Source organism: Moschus berezovskii, chromosome 16 (genome assembly GCF_049115385.1).
Source record: "Moschus berezovskii isolate FMDL1 chromosome 16, NW_MosBer_1.0, whole genome shotgun sequence".
Taxonomy (NCBI): Eukaryota; Metazoa; Chordata; class Mammalia; order Artiodactyla; family Moschidae; genus Moschus; species Moschus berezovskii.
The window spans coordinates 5,729,189-5,746,631 of record NC_142475.1 but is presented as its reverse complement, the minus strand read 5'-3'; the positions used below and the strand labels follow the sequence as shown (position 1 = coordinate 5,746,631).

The 17,443-nt window shown below is 42.8% G+C and overlaps 1 protein-coding gene across 5 annotated transcripts in view; it reads right to left on the bottom strand.

The window, feature by feature from the left end:
- The window catches only part of WWP1 (WW domain containing E3 ubiquitin protein ligase 1), a 137,684-nt gene that overhangs the window by 49,541 nt on the left and 70,700 nt on the right, over positions 1–17,443 (bottom strand). For 4 of the 5 annotated variants that reach the window (XR_008686688.2, XM_055431915.2, XM_055431917.2 and 1 more), the window contains 3 exons: positions 10,049–10,412; positions 2,975–3,070; positions 1,155–1,329 (listed from right to left, as the gene is read on the bottom strand). Coding sequence is in view for 4 of the 5 variants with exons in the window: in XM_055431915.2 (XP_055287890.2) it covers positions 1,155–1,329; positions 2,975–3,070; positions 10,049–10,412 (635 nt within the window). In the remaining variant the exon portion in view is untranslated. The remainder of the gene's footprint in view (positions 1–1,154; positions 1,330–2,974; positions 3,071–10,048; positions 10,413–17,443) is intronic. The other variant, XM_055431918.2, reaches the window with a different exon arrangement.

Genomic DNA, 17,443 nt, shown 5'->3' with positions numbered 1-17,443 from the left:
AAAAATTATTTCCTGAAAAATCATTTCTTAATGATAAAATATATACATCTTGATAAATATTTTATAACTTCATAACAGATACAATGAATTGTACTCAATATCACTTAGACAATGAAATCTCAACCACAGATGTTTTGTTTGTGCAGAAGAGCACACTTCTGACGCGCACTATTTATTGCTAACCCTGCCCCGTTTCCCCAAGGTCTTCCATAGATACAGCAAAGTCCACCAAAACAAACGCACACACGTAATTTGTTTAGTACGTACAGCTGAACGGTGGAACATTCCCACAGATTTCTGCACAGCTACTCAGGAACCGAGAACTGACTGCATGAGACGCTGAGCAGGCTGGGCCGGCCCACCCTCTGACGGTCAGAAAACCAGGAGAGCGGGCCAGCCTGCAAACGAGAACTTGCTACTTAACCTCCCAAAAACGTGGAGCTAAGTGAGCCTGCCCAAGGCAGGATTCTAAAGAGCTGTTTTCTTTGTGTATCTCTCCTAATTTCTTTCCACATTTTGGGGTTTTAAGCTGCCTCCAAACACTGCCTAGAGATGCCCAGTGCTTGAGATTTCTACGTTCTACTTCTTGAGGCCAAATCTATGTAAACAGAAGTCCTCCCACACCCCCGACACTTGTGTGGATGCTTGCTTACGGCAGTAAATCACCAACTGACCAAAGTTTCAGACAGCATTAAATCTTTTTTGGAGAAAACTATCTCCGATCCCAGGAATACATATTTAGTGGGCCAAAACAGATGAAAGAATCTCTGCAAACCTGGGATGGAACCAGGATAGCTGGGATATAGCAATAGTGGCCTCAAGTAAAGTCAGGAGGCAACCAGCTTTGTTTAAAGCAAACAAAATGATTATAACTGAAAGCAGAAGATTGGGAACTGGCCAAGACAAATTACATTATTAAGAAATTGCATTTATGAGACTACCTCTTAATAAGGACAAAAGCATGAGTGTACAGCTATGTAAATTAGGATTAAAAAAACTTAAAGTGCTTATGCATATCAGAAATGCTAATTATTTATTAAAGATCAACTAAAAACGATCTTGCAATCTATAACATTTAAGAAAAGTCACCAAGGGAGAAAAGGGAAAATGTCTGGAAGAAAAAGATGCATGAACACCTATAATTTCCTAATTACCGAGTAGAGGTATCGTTGGTTGAACTGCTGCATCGCCCCCTGCAGCTGGCTCCGCTGAGACTGCCACTGTTCAAAGTTCCGGACCGACTCCACGGTGGGCCGCTGCCACGTGGTTGTTCTGGTGTTATGGTCCACGTAATACACTCTTCCCCGGTCATCAACTCTTCTCTCCCAACTACCAACGATGAGCGGAGCAGTAGGAAAAGTGAAAATGAACAATGATCTCTTTATGTAAGAAACTGGAAAGCAGTTAGTAATATGTTACCTAAATGATTTAAAAATCAAGTCCAAGAGATGAGAAGTTTAAAAGAATGTAAATATTGATATTCTCCAGAAAAATTACGAATATGTAACTTGCTATCTATTTAGCTAAATTACCTTCCCATTCCTCCCATACATGATTTCTAAGGACTGTCTAAAAAGAGGTCAGTATAATGTGACTACTCTCCCTCTTTCTTTGATAAACATTTACTGAGAGCCAACTGTATACCGAGCAGTCTGCCTCTATCATCCCTGCCCATGTAAACGGTTTGAACTCAACTTGTATGCTTTTTAATCCACCTTTTGTGGCTACACTGCTGCTGAACTAAAGTGCAGCTGGAGCCACACCACTCCGCCTATCACCGCTTGCTGGCACGGCACAATGACGAACTCAACCATCTCAGCCTCGCTGCCCTTCTCCAGCCTCACCTCACTTCCCTTTCTTTCAAGGGACCCATCCGAGGGGTCAAAGCAACTCCTGGTGGGCCCCACACGTGTCGGAGGTCTCACCCCGTCATGCCTTTGTTTCAATCCTCCCTCTGAACGGAACACTCTTCTCCACCAGCCAGAAGACTCCCTGTCCTCGTGAACCCCTACCCTCCTCCAGGGCTCCGTTCACCTCGTCAATCTGTGTTATTAATTCATAGGCTTTCGATATCCTGTCAGCAACCAGTTTCACAAGATAACACACTGGTTGCCTTTAATTTTTTGGCCTTTGAGTATGTTTATATTGGCGAGCTCTGAGTTGCATCTGAAAGGACTGTTAGTGAATAACAGCCTAAGAGCACAAGCTTTATTTAGTATATAATAGGAATGCCTCTTCATTTAAAATGCTCTATTAACTTCAGCCATAATTAATACAATTTTACTTGTAACTATTTTTAAGATAATTTTGAACAACACTAGGATCTCTTACGTAAATATCACACAACAGCATAGTTTAGATCCTTGTCTATGAAGAAATATACACATGCTGCTAAGTCACTTCAGTCGTGTCCGACTCTGTGACCCCATAGACGGAAGCCCACCAGGCTCCCCTGTCCCTGGGATTCTCCAGGCAAGAACACTGGAGTGGGTTGCCATTTCCTTCTCCAATGTGTGAAAGTGAAAAGTGAAAGTGAAGTCGCTCAGTCGTGTCTGACCCTTAGCAACCCCACGGACTGCAGCCTACCAGGCTCCTCCATCCATGGGATTTTCTAGGCAAGAGTACTGGAGTGGCTTGCCATTGCCTTCTCCGAATATACACATAAATTGCCCTAAATATGACGCTCATTCCTTATAAAAATAGCAAGGACTGACACTGGATCAGAAGTCTGCAACTCTTCTCAGTAAACTCATGACAATGTTCGACATCTCTTAATCTCTTGAGGAAGCCCTTCAGGCTAGCTGTAAATGAAACACAGGGTAACAAATCTCACGTACTGAACGTTTACTATTCACAAAAGCAAATCAAGGAAACGCAACACCCAGCAGGAAAGAACCATTTTATCCTGCATTAACTGAGCTTTTAAAATTCCGCGCAGGAAACACAGCTGAAGCTGGCGAAGACGCCACCTTACCCTGGAGGCAGAGGCTGTGGCCTCTCCCACGTGGTCGTCCGTGTGTTATGGTCCACGTAGTAGGTTCTACCGTGAGGATCTTTTCTCTGTTCCCACCTTTAATAAACAGACAGAAATAAAAGAGCACGCTAGAGACCGTCTGAAGAATGAGTCCTTTTTTTTTTTTCTAATGATTCCTTTTTATAAGCCAAAACATTACAGGTATGTCTTAAAGAGTCATGTATACACACAAAATGAAGCTGTTTCTTTTGGGCTTTGTAAAGGCTTAATTATTCCCTTTTCGTTAGCAGTACTGGAAACTTCCCAGCTTCCCAGGGGGCGCCAGTGCAGGAGACATAAGAGACGTGGGCTCAATCCCTGGGTGGGGAAGATCCCCTGGAGAAGGGCACGGCAACCCACTCCAGTATCCCTGCCTGGAGAATCCCATGGACAGGGGAGCCTGGTGGCTTATGGTCCACTGGGTGGCACAGAATCGGACACGACTGAAGCAACTTACCACACAGCACACACTGGAAACTCAGTAAGTACATTTAGCAGAGGAAGACAGAATAACACCCAAAGTTTTTAAAAGTTACTAATTCATGGAATTCCAAATTATCACAAAACAGAAATTTAATCAAGAACTGAAGAACTGTCACCCTAATATCATGCCCAAAGGACAAAAATGTCAATGAAGTAATATCCGTTTTTGGCAACTGAAAAAAATACACATCTAAAAGATTTTAGCAGAAACTGCATTAAAGCATGCAATGAGACAGTTGCATGAAAATTCCTTCTTCCATCTGCATACAGCGTCTTCTCGTGAATATCTACCCCTCTTGCCTTTGCTGCGCCTGAGTTAAGGGCACCCCAACTTGTCTTTCTCTGCTCTGTTCAGACACACTCCTTCTCCGCCTCTCCCACGCTACTCTCTCCTCTGCGCGCCTTGATCTCTCCTCTCTACTCTCTCCTTGGAATGGCACGGAAGAAAAAACTTCAAGCGTTAAAAACAAAAACTTCGTATTTCTGAGTTTAACATTCTTGTTCTCAGCTGAAAGTAAAATAAATGGGAAATATTTTGTTTTCTCAAACACAAGGATTCAATTTAATTTGACTTCTTTTTAACTAGAGAAAAGTGAAACTGAAAGTTGCTCAGTCATGGCCAAATCTTCCCAACCCCAGGGACTATGGCCTGCCAGGCTTCTCCATCCCCGGGAAAGAACACTGGACTGGTTGCCATTTCCTTCTCCAGGGGATCTTCCCGACCCAGGGGTCAAACCCTGGCCTCCTGCATTGCAGGGAGTGTGACGTACATAGCCAAGGCACCATCCATAACATGGGCCATGAAGCCATTTCTAATTTGACCCTAAGTTAGCTGGAAATATTTCCAATTTAATATTCAATATTCAGTAAGCACTTAGGTTCCAACTATAATTCTAGCCACTAGTTCTTAATTTTTCCAATTAATTTTTCCATATCGCTTCCAGACTTCAGGGTTTTCCTCCAAAGAGAATTTATCTTACTCAAACTAAATTGCTTGCTACACACATCATATGAAGACCCCTTTTGGATATCATCTTTGTAATTTTCTACATTCCATTCATTAGATCAAGCGAAGGCAGCCTTTTTCTGTGAAGTACTCAATAGTAAGTATTTTAGACTTTGTGGGCCAAAAGGCAAAATCAGGACCATTATGCAGGTGTTAACATAGAGAGCAAAAACTCCTATCATGCCCCACTGCGTCTTCCTGAGGTAGGTCACCCAGGCTGGGGATGTGCCATGTTCCCAGCTATGCTCTGCTGACAACACCCTTGGAACAAAGAACTCTTCCCCTCAGGGGAGGAGCCTGGTCAATTCCACCACCCGCCCCAGGGACCAGGATCTCAGGGTGCGTCTCCTTCTCCCCCAGCAGCTGGTCCACGGGGAGGTAACTTGCTGAACTGTCAGCCCCAGAGTGAGAGTTTACCTTCTGGGGCAGGGCCATTGCCAAGAACGAGCCCCAGTGCGTGTGGGGTGACCAGAGCTAATGTCGGGCCGCAGTGAGGAGAGAAGGTGCTGGCGGGGGAGAAGGCGGTACAGGGTAAGGGGCTTGCCGCGGGCCTGGCCGGGGACTCAGTGACAGCCAGCTAGAGCTGAGCCCACGTGTCCTGCAGCAGTGATGGGCTGGAACTGGTCAGAGACTAGATCATCCCTGCAGTGGAAATTCTTGGGAACCTTTCAAACAGGTGCAAGTTACCAGGCCGAGTGATGGGACTTCCCAACAGACTTCTTGAATTTCAGAGGGTAAGTGCTAATTTACAACTGCTACATGTCACCTTCAACCATAATACCCTCCTGTCCCTAGTACTCAGATACGGTTTCGCTATCTCATATACACACATTTCTAAAACTTACTGCCGAGAAAGACCTCATTTTAAAAAAGGAAAGAAATAATAAATGTGGGAGACTTTTGTTAAATGTATCACAGTACACATAACAGAATGCCCTTACTGACTGGACGGCTGGGCTCTCACAAACCAGGTCAACAGCTGCCCCCTCCGCTGCTGCTCTCTCCTGCCCACCCTTCAGGTCCCTCTCATTTTTAAAGCAAAACACGACTCCTCAATACCGGGTCTTTTCTTGCCTGCTTCTAACAAACATTCCTCTTTCCTTGTGTGTTCACAGGGAAAAACCTGCATGCACCAGTTCTCACTCTTTCAAAAAGTTTTCTATCACATTTCTACCCATTCCATTCACTCCATCACACAGCAATCGGAATACAGCTCTCCTTCCCAGAAATCATTCTGTCAAAGGTCAACAATAAATAATGTCTTTGTTGCTAAATTCAATGGTGCCTTTCAGTTCTTATCTTACTTGAATTTTCAGTAGGTTTTGACCTTGTTAACAATTTCCTCCCAAGCATTTACAAGCCAGGGCCTTTGCCCAATTGCTCACTCACTCAAAATCATTGCATCAAGCACTAGTTCACTTATGTTTACTGGTACCTGCTATATGGCAGGTGTTGTCTTAGGCACAGGGATACAGAAATGGACACAATAAAGCTCCCTTTTTGGTGTAGCGGAGAGAAAACTGATAAACACACAAATATATGTCACAGAATGATTTAAGCGTTGAAAAACAATACAAATAGCATCATGCTGATTAAAAGGACCCTACTCAAAAGAGTTTACACTGATACCATTTATGTTACGTTCCACCAACTTAACTAATCTATAATCTATTGTGGAAAAACACCTGCTGGGAGGTACAGTGTTGCCTCCCTAAAAGTCAGAGTGGGAGTTGACCGAGAGGGGCTTGAGAGAACTTTCTAAGGTGATGATAACACTCTAGTCTCAATAAAGGTTTGGGTTATTTCCACCTGTCGAAACTCATCAATGACATACTTCAGACGTACACATTTCTATGTAAACTTTACCTAAAAATCTGTAAACAAATACTGAGCTCTAGTGAATGATATGCAAGCTGAAGTTCTGAGGGGCAAAATGTACAACTACAACTTACTGAATTAGACTTAAACATCAGACAAATGCAGAGGTGCGGAGATAAGTGACAAAGCAAAGAATAAAATGTCAACCATAGAACCTGGTGACAGACAGATATATGGGTGTTCACTGTAAAATTCTTTATATTTTTCTGCATGTTTGTAGATTTTCTTAACAGAAGGTTGGGAAAAAATAAGGCAGGGGCTGGGGATAGGGACAGGGGAGCCTGATTTGGCCAGAGGGAATCAGGAAAGGCCTCTGGAACAAGGTAACATTTGGGCAGAGACATGCACATATCTGAAGAATAACATTCCACACAGAAGTCAGAGCAAATGCAAAGGGCTTTATGTCAGACCACACTTGGCATAACCCTCCAGGATAGAATAGGCTCCCTTCAGAACACTCGTAATTCTGGGCACCAATGAAATAAGTCACCAAAGAGATAAAATACAGGAACTAAGAAAGATTTCTGAAGAAAGAGAGAAGGTTATGTAGATTTGAAAATTGCTAAGATGGTTACAGAAGCCAAGTACTGCCTAAGGCAGAAGAACCAACCTTGACCCCACTCTCGCATTCCACCTCCCACAGCTAATCCCCACAACCCATCATAACATCAGCCCAGAAGACTAGCATCCACCTTGGGGTAGTCTATTTTAATTTTTCACTCAGGTTAGTAGCTTCCAACCTTTTAGGCAACAGCTCAGAGAGTGAGTATACATCTGACATAAACGCATCTGCTTGTCCTAGGCTGCTATTCACCTACAGATTTTATAAACACAAAGACACACCGGAAAAACAAACTGTCAGGAAACAACGCTCACTTAACATACTCCAGGTTTCCACTCTGGTCAGCACTGATGTACTTTATTATACTTTCAAATGCTGGTCACAGTCTATTAACAAGCTGCAACTTGCAATCTGAAAATCACTCATCTAGACTCCTCACTCATGTAGATTCCTACAAAATTCTCTTCACGCAGAGTTCACACACAGTGGCTACAAGTACGCGGAAGCATTTACCTGGCCCCACAGAATTAAGCTTATGTACTTATCACTTCAAACAGGAATGTGCGCACTCTTCTCACTGATAAAAGCCCGGCCTGTTTCGCTCTGCTTTGTCTCCTAACTCATCTGTCTATACCACTTCTAGAATAATCTTAAAATGCAAACATGACTGTGCCACTCCCTGCTTAAAATTCCTGTATGTTTGTCCATGGTTTCCGGAGCGGGTTGGGGGGGGCTCTCCCAAACCTTCAGCAGATAAGGGGGCAGACTCCAAAGCTTCAGCAGGTAAGGGGGCAGACTCCAAAGCTTCAGCAGGTAAGGGGGCAGACTCCAAAGCTTCAGCAGGTAAGGGGGCAGACTCCAAAGCTTCAGCAGGTAAGGGGGCAGACTCCAAAGCTTCAGCAGGTAGGGGGGCAGACTCCAAAGCTTCAGCAGGTAGGAGGGGGCAGACTCCAAAGCTTCAGCAGGTAAGGGGGCAGACTCCGAAGCTTCAGCAGGTAAGGGGGCAGACTCCAAAGCTTCAGCAGGTAAGGGGGCAGACTCCAAAGCTTCAGCAGGTAAGGGGGCAGACTCCAAAGCTTCAGCAGGTAAGGGGGCAGACTCCAAAGCTTCAGCAGGTACACAAAACTCTTCAGAGGGCTGTTTATTCTTCTGTACTACACAGCTTGCTTCCTCGAATGCTCAACCCAAGCTGTAACAAAATACCACTTCCTGAGGTCAGCTTATTCATTTATGGGTGTCAGCGATCTGAACATGCAGTTAGCTCCACTGAAAATGAAACCTTTCACCACATGTGCCTTCTCTACTGCTTTGCTAACGCCTACTCCTCTTTTAGAAATCACTGAAGGGCCATCTCTTCCAGAAAGTATTCTTTGATCTCAGTATCATAGGGTATCCTACTAACACCCCTCTACACATGTTCCCCCCACAGCACCCTAAACTTGGACCTCTAGCTTGGCTTTTATTAAATTATATAGTCAATGACTATTTACTTATCTTTATCTCCCATCAGATCAGAGGTTCTTGACAGTATGGGAAGCTTCTTACATATCAATGTCATATGGGCAGACACATTAGACTAAGCTGTCAAAGAGAAGACAAACGAACAATGCGAGATTTTTGGAAGGAAGGAAAGATACTACATGGCCAAAAATGCTTGCAGGAAACAGTGGAGATTTCCAGTAAGTGTATAAAAATAAGTTCAGAGAAAGGTCTGGCCTGGACATATAAATTTAACCGTCAAAACGATGGGAGAGTACAAGACTCAAGAGAAGCACCCATTCAGGAGCAGACCAAAGCCTGAAACCACAATGAGGCAACAGGCAAAGTCATATAATCCAGTAAAGAGCGCTGAAAAAGCACAGTTCAGAAAGTCAGAAAGGGTGTGGACACAGCAGCAGCGACCAGGGAGCGAGGGCACCGAGGCAGGGACCGCTAGAGGCGCCGTTTTCAGAGCTGCGAGAGGAGACAGTTCTAACCACTGTAGGATGTAGGACTGTATACACTGTCCTGGATACAGGACACTGCACACGCCAGGGGTCCCCAACTCGAGGGCCATGGACTGGTCTCAGTCCCTGGCCTGTCAGGAACTGGGGCGTGCAGCAGAGGGGGCTGGCAGGGAGTGGCAGTGGAGGGGACGGATCTTCATCTGTATTCACGGCTGCTCCCCACAGCTCACGTTACCAACTGCAATCTGCCTCCTGTCAGATCAGCAGCAGCACTCGATTCTCAGAGGAGCTCGAAACATATTAAGTGAATATGGGAGAGATGACCAAATGGAATACACAGAATATTCTTTAAAGAAAATCATAGGAAAATGAATTATTACCATGGAAAATTAAAAGATGAAGAATTATTCCCTGGTAGCTCAAGCTGGTAAAGAGTCTGACTGCAATGCAGGAGACCCCTGTTCAATTCCTGGGTTGGGAAAATCCACTGGAGTAGGGAGAGGCTACCCATTCCAGTATTCTTGGGCTTCCCTGGTGGCTCAGCTGGTAAAGAATCTGCCTGCAATGCCACAGACCTGGGTTAAATCTCTGGGTTGGGAAGATCCCCTGGAGAAGAGAAAGGCTACCCACTCCAGTATTCTGGCCTGAAGAATTTCATGGACTGTATAGTCCATGGTGTCGCAGAGACTCGGACACAACTGAGTGACTTTCACTTTCAATGAAAATCTGAGTTTGTAACAGTGCTTCTCAGCAGAAATACTGAATCCTTCCCAGCACTGAGTATAAAATGAGAAAAAAGATGGCTACTTGCTTCAAGCTTAGCCTGGGGAGGCAACAGTAAAAAAAAAAAAGCTAGAGAACTGAGAACTGAGGGTCACTCTTCTCTGAAAGTAAGCCAAGAATCAAATCGACAGTCGTGCAAATTAATATAAGGTTTTTTCCTCTTCCTGTCATATACCACATGCTGTAACTATAACTAGAAATTGTTCTTAGTTTTAAAAAAATACTTGGTTTATAGCAAATAAATTGTATGAATTAGATTCCAACTTAGATTTCAAATACCTGAATGGAAAAATTTCATATACATATTCAACACTCAGGTTATTATTAAAAAGTTGCTATTAAATGTAAGTCACACATCTTAAAAAAAAAAAACATACCCTGATGGCAGCGTTTCTGTGTTGGCACCTCCAGACTGCTGCCAGACAGGTTCCACACATCCGTCGGGCTGTCTTAATTTGGCTGCTTCAAAAGCAGAGCTACTTGCAGCATTGGAGGTGGAAGGATCTAACGTACTTCGAGCTTCAGATCCAAAGGCTGCATTGTTAGGGACAATACATTCATTGTTTTCCGAGGAGGTCAGTGTTTCTTGAACTGGAGGGTCTTCAACAGGAGTACTAGTGCAATTTGAAGACAAGGCGGGTTCTCCAGATCCTATTGCAGTACCCGTGCTGGAAGCATTATCAGTCAGTGCAGATGAGGGTGAGTCTCCATTAACTGGGAAGGGAAAATCAGTAAGATGATCTGTCAAGAAACGACCAAGCGCCCAATTAACTCATCAACTGTATTTATTCAGAGCCTAATTCACACCAAGCAGTGTATAGGTACTGATGGAAATAAGACAGATAATACTTTTTGTGGCTCGTATTTTTGAGATGAATGTTAAATAATAAAAGAATATATACATAACAATAACCCAAACTTAAGGAAAGAGAAATCAACGTGAACAAACATTTTTCCTCCAAACAATCGATTCTGAATATCTACATGGGTTATACAAAAACTTCAAAATAACCCCATTCAAACTCCCTTTTACTATGCAAATACAGCTAATATCAAAAGAATTCTTGTCAAATATAGAGTGGCATTAACTCTGAAGACAGTATTGCAGGGGACTGCAAAAAGGTCCAGGAACTCATTCTACACTTGCTGGAGAAATAACCCAGCATTGAGATCCATTAACATAATTTAAAAAATTTTCATTTTAAATGTAACTGATCCATTTCAACTACGTGTCACTATAAGAGAAAGTCAAATTAAAACTGGGAAGGGAATAGATTATTGAACAAAACCTATTAGAAAACTACACAGCAAAGTTCTAATTGAAACAGATGAAGGAGATATAATTAAGAGTAATGAAACGGTCAGGTAGATTTTTAAAGCAAGAGATGTAAACAGTGGGAAGAAGAGAAACGAGTACTATTAAAAGGAACCAGACTGAAGGAGCAAAACAGATCCAGTCAAGTTCTGTACCAACGACAGGGGAGAGCAACTTTGGAAGAAAAATACCAACAGCGAAGTCTGAGAAATAAACATGCACGCGCTGCCTGTGCTCAACACTTAGAAAACATGAAGAAAAGAGGCCGTGCACAGCGAGAGTGAGTTCTGGTCTCTGCTGATGCTCGGAATCCATGGAACATGTGGCGCCCAAAAGTGGACTTTGTCCTTTAACTTCCAATCGTGAACAACGTAGAAACGGATTTCCAAAAAACAGAAAAGACTAGCAACAGTCTTTGGAAAGCAAGATAACACTAAATGGAATAAGAGGAATATTTGAGACAAGATAATCCGGCCCAATAAGAAAGAATCATAAACCCTTATCATACTAAAACATAACACATGCTAACAAAGTGTTAAAGACAGAAGAGCAGAGTTAATTATTAAGCAGCAGCTCTCAGCTGTTCAAGGCAAACCCTTCTCTCCTACAACAACTCAGCTCCTGCACTGCCCTCAGCTCTTCTCTCCCTCGGCACCGTCCCCACCACACTGTCCCCCACTGGCTGCAACAGCCTCCTAACCGGTCTGCCCGCTTCCTCTCCGGTCCAGCTCCAACCCATTCTCCAAAGAGCAGCCAAAGTAATCTCTTAAAAGCGCACAAAAGATCTTTTCACTCCCTAATTAAACACACCTATTGCACCCAGAGTAAATTCCAAGCTCTTTACCACGGCTCATGACAAAGACTCCTGAGGTCTGCCCCACAGCTCCGCCTGACTTCTCACGGTGCCTTCCTTCTGCCCGGCGAGCAGAGCGGGCTCCCTCCCCTCAGGGACGGGCACTGGCTGCTGCTCTGGCCTCAGAAGAGCTCCTGCTTCTTATCGCAGCGTGCAGCCTCAACCACTCCTTCAGAAAGGCAGCGCTTAGGCACCTTACTGAATTCTGCACCTGCCCCACCCTCATCCCATGCTGCCTACTAGACTGTTTTGCTTCTCATGTTCTGAAGTAGTTTATTTCTTTTTCCTTTAGTTCAAAATGCAACACTTTGTCAGACTTGTTCCACTTTTGTATTCTCAACAGTTACAATGCACCTGGCATATGAAAACTATAAATGATAAGTAAGGACAAATCAAGTCGGACACAACTAAGCGACTGAACCGAACTGAAGGACAAATCACAGAAGAATTAAACATATTTCTCTCAAAACTAGGCAGAAAAAAAGAACTTAGTAGAAACATTAATTAAGTACACAAAAGACTGAATGACACAGTCAATATACCCGTTCTAAATTACAGCATTAGAGGGATAGTTCTGAGTTTTCATTACATACATATTCCATCCAAACAATCAAGGAATTTTAAGAAGAAAAAAAAAAGACACATAAAGGACCAAACGAAAATTCCAATTTTACAATTAGGAGGTGAAACTCTGATTATGATTCAAGAAAACTAGAAACAAAATACAGCTTACTGAAATGTTTACTGAAAGTCTGGCAGATTCTGTAAAACATTTTTTAAGGATTATCTTCTTTAATTCCCACAGAACAATGCTCTGAGGAAGACACTATCCATCTTACTAGTAAGAAAATTGATGCTTACACACCCATAAACATGATAGTTCCCCCCATCTGCAACCAGTATAGCTTAGATTTATAAAACCCTAAATAATTATTAAGTTAAAGAAAAATAAGTTATGAAATCACACACTTTAAGAAAATTAATGGCATGAAATTACTTGTATGAAATATTTGATATGGCAAAGAAGTATCCAAGGATATAAGAAAGAACAGCAATAAATGAGCTTAGCATTCAATTGCAGACCCAGGGGAAAATGGGAAAGGAATTATAAGAAAAATATAACAGATCAGAAATTCCTAACCTGATTAGAATCTGTTGGCTATTGTAGAAAGGATAGATCTCTGTCAGGGAATGTTTAACAGGATTCCTACGTGCTGTTTCTCACAAGTCCTCTGTTCCTTATCATTTTCTGTTGTCAGAAACTAGTGGAACAGCACGCTGCTCCCAGGACTGAGGTCATCATGTGAGACAGGCTTGAATCTCCTTCAGTAAACTCTCTCCTTATGACAAAACTGCTTAGTCTCGATCCCCTTTCTGGAGATATGATTGTCTCCTGACCTTGTGACCATGATTAATCCCTTGTTCCCTTGGTAACGGCTGCTATACGTTTGGTTTTCTGATCTTTATCACAGCCTATATCAACTCACAGAAAGGTCATCAGAGCACCCCTGCTCCATCAGAGCCTGGGTCCCTGAGTCTGTCTGCCTTCCTCTCTCTCCTTCACTTCTCTCGTCGACTCTGGACCGCCAGGTCCCGGCCATTAAAGGACCCCAACAGACCTCACTCTCCACTCCAGAATTACCGAATCTCCTAGGAAATCTCTGGGATCTGTATTTTTAGCAAATGCTTCAGACGAATTCTTACAAGTAAGGTTGGGAAAACCATGAAATAGTGCCTTAGCAAATTTTATAAAGAAAAATATAGTTTGAATAGCATTTGTAATGCCATGTACAACTTTATATCAGTAAGTCTAAAATATATTAACTAAACTAACTCAAGAGGAATGGATAAGAAAGCTTTGGTACATATACACAAGGGAGTATTATTCAGCCATTAAAAAGAATACATTTGAATCAGTTCTAATGAGGTGGATGAAACTGGAGCCTATTATACAGAGTGAAGTAAGCCAGAAAGAAAAACACCAATACAGTATACTAACACATATATATGGAATTTAGAAAGATGCAAATGATATCCCTGTATACGAGACAGCAAAAGAGAAACAGATGTATAGAACAGTCTTTGGGACTCTGTGGGAGAGGGTGAGGGTGGGATGATTTGGGAGAATGGCATTGAAACACGTATGTTGTCATATGTGAAACGAATCACCAGTTCAGGGTGGATGCATGTTACAGGATGCTCGGGGCTGGTGTGGGGGGATGACCCAGAGGGAGGATAAAGGGAGGAGGGAGGTGGGAGGGGGGTTCAGGAGGGGGAACTCATGTACACCCGGGGCGAATTCATGTCAATGTATGGCAAAACCAACCAATATAATATTGTAAAATAATTTGCCTTCAATGAAAAATAAATTAATTAAAAAAAAAAAGAGAGAGAAAGAAAAATTGATCACAGTAGAAATCTAAAAGGGTATAAAAGATCAAACAGTGTCCCTCCAAAAGTCAACAGACTCAGTTTTTGAGCCTTCAAGGAACAGATTACCCCTGTGTTCTCTGAAATGTTACAGTACGTTGGTGGCGAAAAAGAAAAAGGAGTTTCTTAGCTTATTCTGCAAGAGTAATAGAACCCTAAAACTGAAACTGAATAAATTAAACAATGGGTCAATATTAGGAAATTATGTTAGGAAACCATGTTAACAGGTTAAAAGTTAAAAGCTACATGTTTATTTTCAATACAAACCAAAAAGGATTCAAAAAAGTATTGATAAAACTGTTGATAAGAGGAATCTAGGAAAATTCAAAAATAATCTAGATTATCCACCAGAAACCAAGAGTAAGCATGATACATTAATGGTAAAACATTAGAAGAACTTCTATCAAGATCAGCAACAAATTTTAAAATCAAGACAAAACACGGAAGATTACAATTACCACTCCATTTCAATACTACAGATCATGTATGAAAATGCATTAAGACAAGAGGGAAGTGAAAAATACCAGATATAAACTGGTAAAACTCACCGAGAGAGAGAAGAGTATTCATTTATATCACAAGAGAATCAACTGAAAAAAACGTTAGAATCAGTTATTAATTTGACCAAAACATTTCAGCACCATGATCAGATAGATTCAAGTTCAACATCAAGGTTACACGCAAGACCTATCTGAAGAAAAAGAAAAAACGTTTCCAAAAGGTATTTTAAAACATAGATTGGAGACAGAATTCTCTCTGAATGAGAAGATTCAGTGTTGCTTCAAAATTTAAAAAGTAAACTATCCTCAAAATGCAGAAATTCCCACTCACTGGTAGTGGAAACGCAAAAGGCACAGCCGTTCTGGGTGTCAGGCCGGCACTGGCAGCTTCTCACAAGAGTGATTACACTCTCGTCGTGACACCTCGAAGTCACAGTCCGCAACCCAGCTGAGCTGAGAACTTAGGCCACACCAAAACCTGCACGTGGATATTACGTCACCTTTATCCGTAACTGCGAAAAACTGTAAACAACCACAATGCTTGGCTGTGGACAGGTGAACGGACAGACAAACTGTGGTACTTCCATACAATGGAATATTATTCAGCGACAAACAGAAATGAGATATCATGCCACAAAAATACATAGAAAAGCCTTAAATTCATCAGGTCAGTTCAGTCGCTCAGTCGTGTCCGACTCTTTGCAATCCCATGGACCACAGCACACCAGGCCTCCCTGTCCATCACCAACTCCCGGAGTTCACTCAAACTCGTGTCCATCGAGTCGGTGATGCCATCCAGCCATCTCATCCTGTCATCCCCTTCTCCTCCTGCCTTCAATCTTTCCCAGCATCAGGGTCTTTTCAAATGAGTCAGTTCTTCGAATCAGGTGGCCACAGGATTGGAGTTTCAGCTTTAGCATCAGTCCTTCCAATGAATATTCAGGACTGATCTCCTTTAGAATGGACTGGTTGGATCTCCTTGCAGTCCAAGGGACAATCAAGAGTCTTCTCCAGCACCACAGTTCAAAAGCATCAGTTCTTTGGCTCTCAGCTTAAATTCATATTTCTAAGTAAAAGAAGCCAGTCTGAAATGGCTACGTATGACACTGTGAAAAAGGCCAAACTAGAGAGGCAGTAAAGGACTCGAGGCTGCCAGGAGTGTGGGAAAGGAGATGACCAAGTGGAGCGTAGTGACCGTTACGAGTGAAGTGACTCTGGATGCCACTGTGGTGGTCAGCACGCGGCAATATGCATTTCTCAAACCTCACTGAGCCAGGCAACACCAAGAGTGAGCCTTAACATAAACTCTGGGCTTTCATTAATCACAATGCACTTACACTGGTTCATTAATCATATTAATAACAAATATGCCACAATAATGCAAGATGTTAATAGCAGGGCAAGTTCTCAGTGGGGTACTGGGAGCATGCATTTGATTAGAGGGATGACTATTCATATATATCAATGGTTCTCAACGGGACATCCACCGAAGACATTTAGCAATGTCTGAAGACGTGTCTGCTTGTCACAACTAGAGGAACGGGTGGGTGTTATTGGCGTCTAGTGGGTACAGGCCAGGAAGGCTGCTACGATCCTAAAATGCACAGGGACAGTCACCCACAACTGAGAATTATCTAGCCCAAAATGTCAAGAGTGCCAAAGTTGAGAAACTCTGATTAATACATACGTAACCAGCAACCTGGAGAAGGAAATGGCAACCCACTCCAGTACTCTTGCCTGAAAAATCCCATGGACGGAGGAGCCTGGTAGGCTGCAGTCCATGGGATCACTAGGAGTTGGACACGACTGAGAGACTTCACTTTCACTTTCATGCATTGGAGAAGGAAATGGCAACCCACTCCAGTGTTCTTGCCTGGAGAATCCCAAGGACAGGGGAGCCTGGTGGGCTGCCGTCTAGGGGTCACACAGAGTCAGACACGACTGAAGTGACTTAGCAGCAGCAGCAGCAACCAGGCAGTGCTCAGTCTACTGTAGCTGCAAAATAAATACCTCTTAACAAATGATACAAGGATGACTGCATGGATAAACTTAACAATAAAGACGATGAGAAACAAGAAGGCAGGCAGGGAGGGCGGGGTCATAGGTTCCTTCCTCAGGAAAGGACAGAAAAACTGTACGCAGGCAAATACTTAAGGTCCCATGTGACAGCAATGACAGTAGACGCTTGTGCAAAGCACTTTCTTCTCTACAGATGTAAGATCACACCCTCTGACTCGGTTTCTTAATGAGTGTATCTGGAGCCTAACTTGTTGCAATTATGACTTTTGATTTAGAAGACAGATCTCCCTCACTTCAGGTTTTACCTCTGAGAAGTAAATTTTCCAAGGACTTCATGATATGTACATCTCATAGCACCGTGCATTTGTTCTCTAATGGTTCAGCCAAATAAAGCAGGAAAAGGAGGAAATATTGAAGTACCTAGTATCATTTCTCCCCCTTTTAAAAGCATGAGAAACTGCTTGTATATATATATATTAAATTTCTTTACAATTCACACCTGAAAGTAGCTATGGCTTTAAAGGAGGTGGAGCACAAGGGAGCCTTTGGTGATGACGCAGTTCCGTGTCTTGATCTCAGTGCTAGTTACGTGAAGCCACACATGACAAAACTGCACGTGCACGCACGCACACACACACACTCTGCAGGTATAACT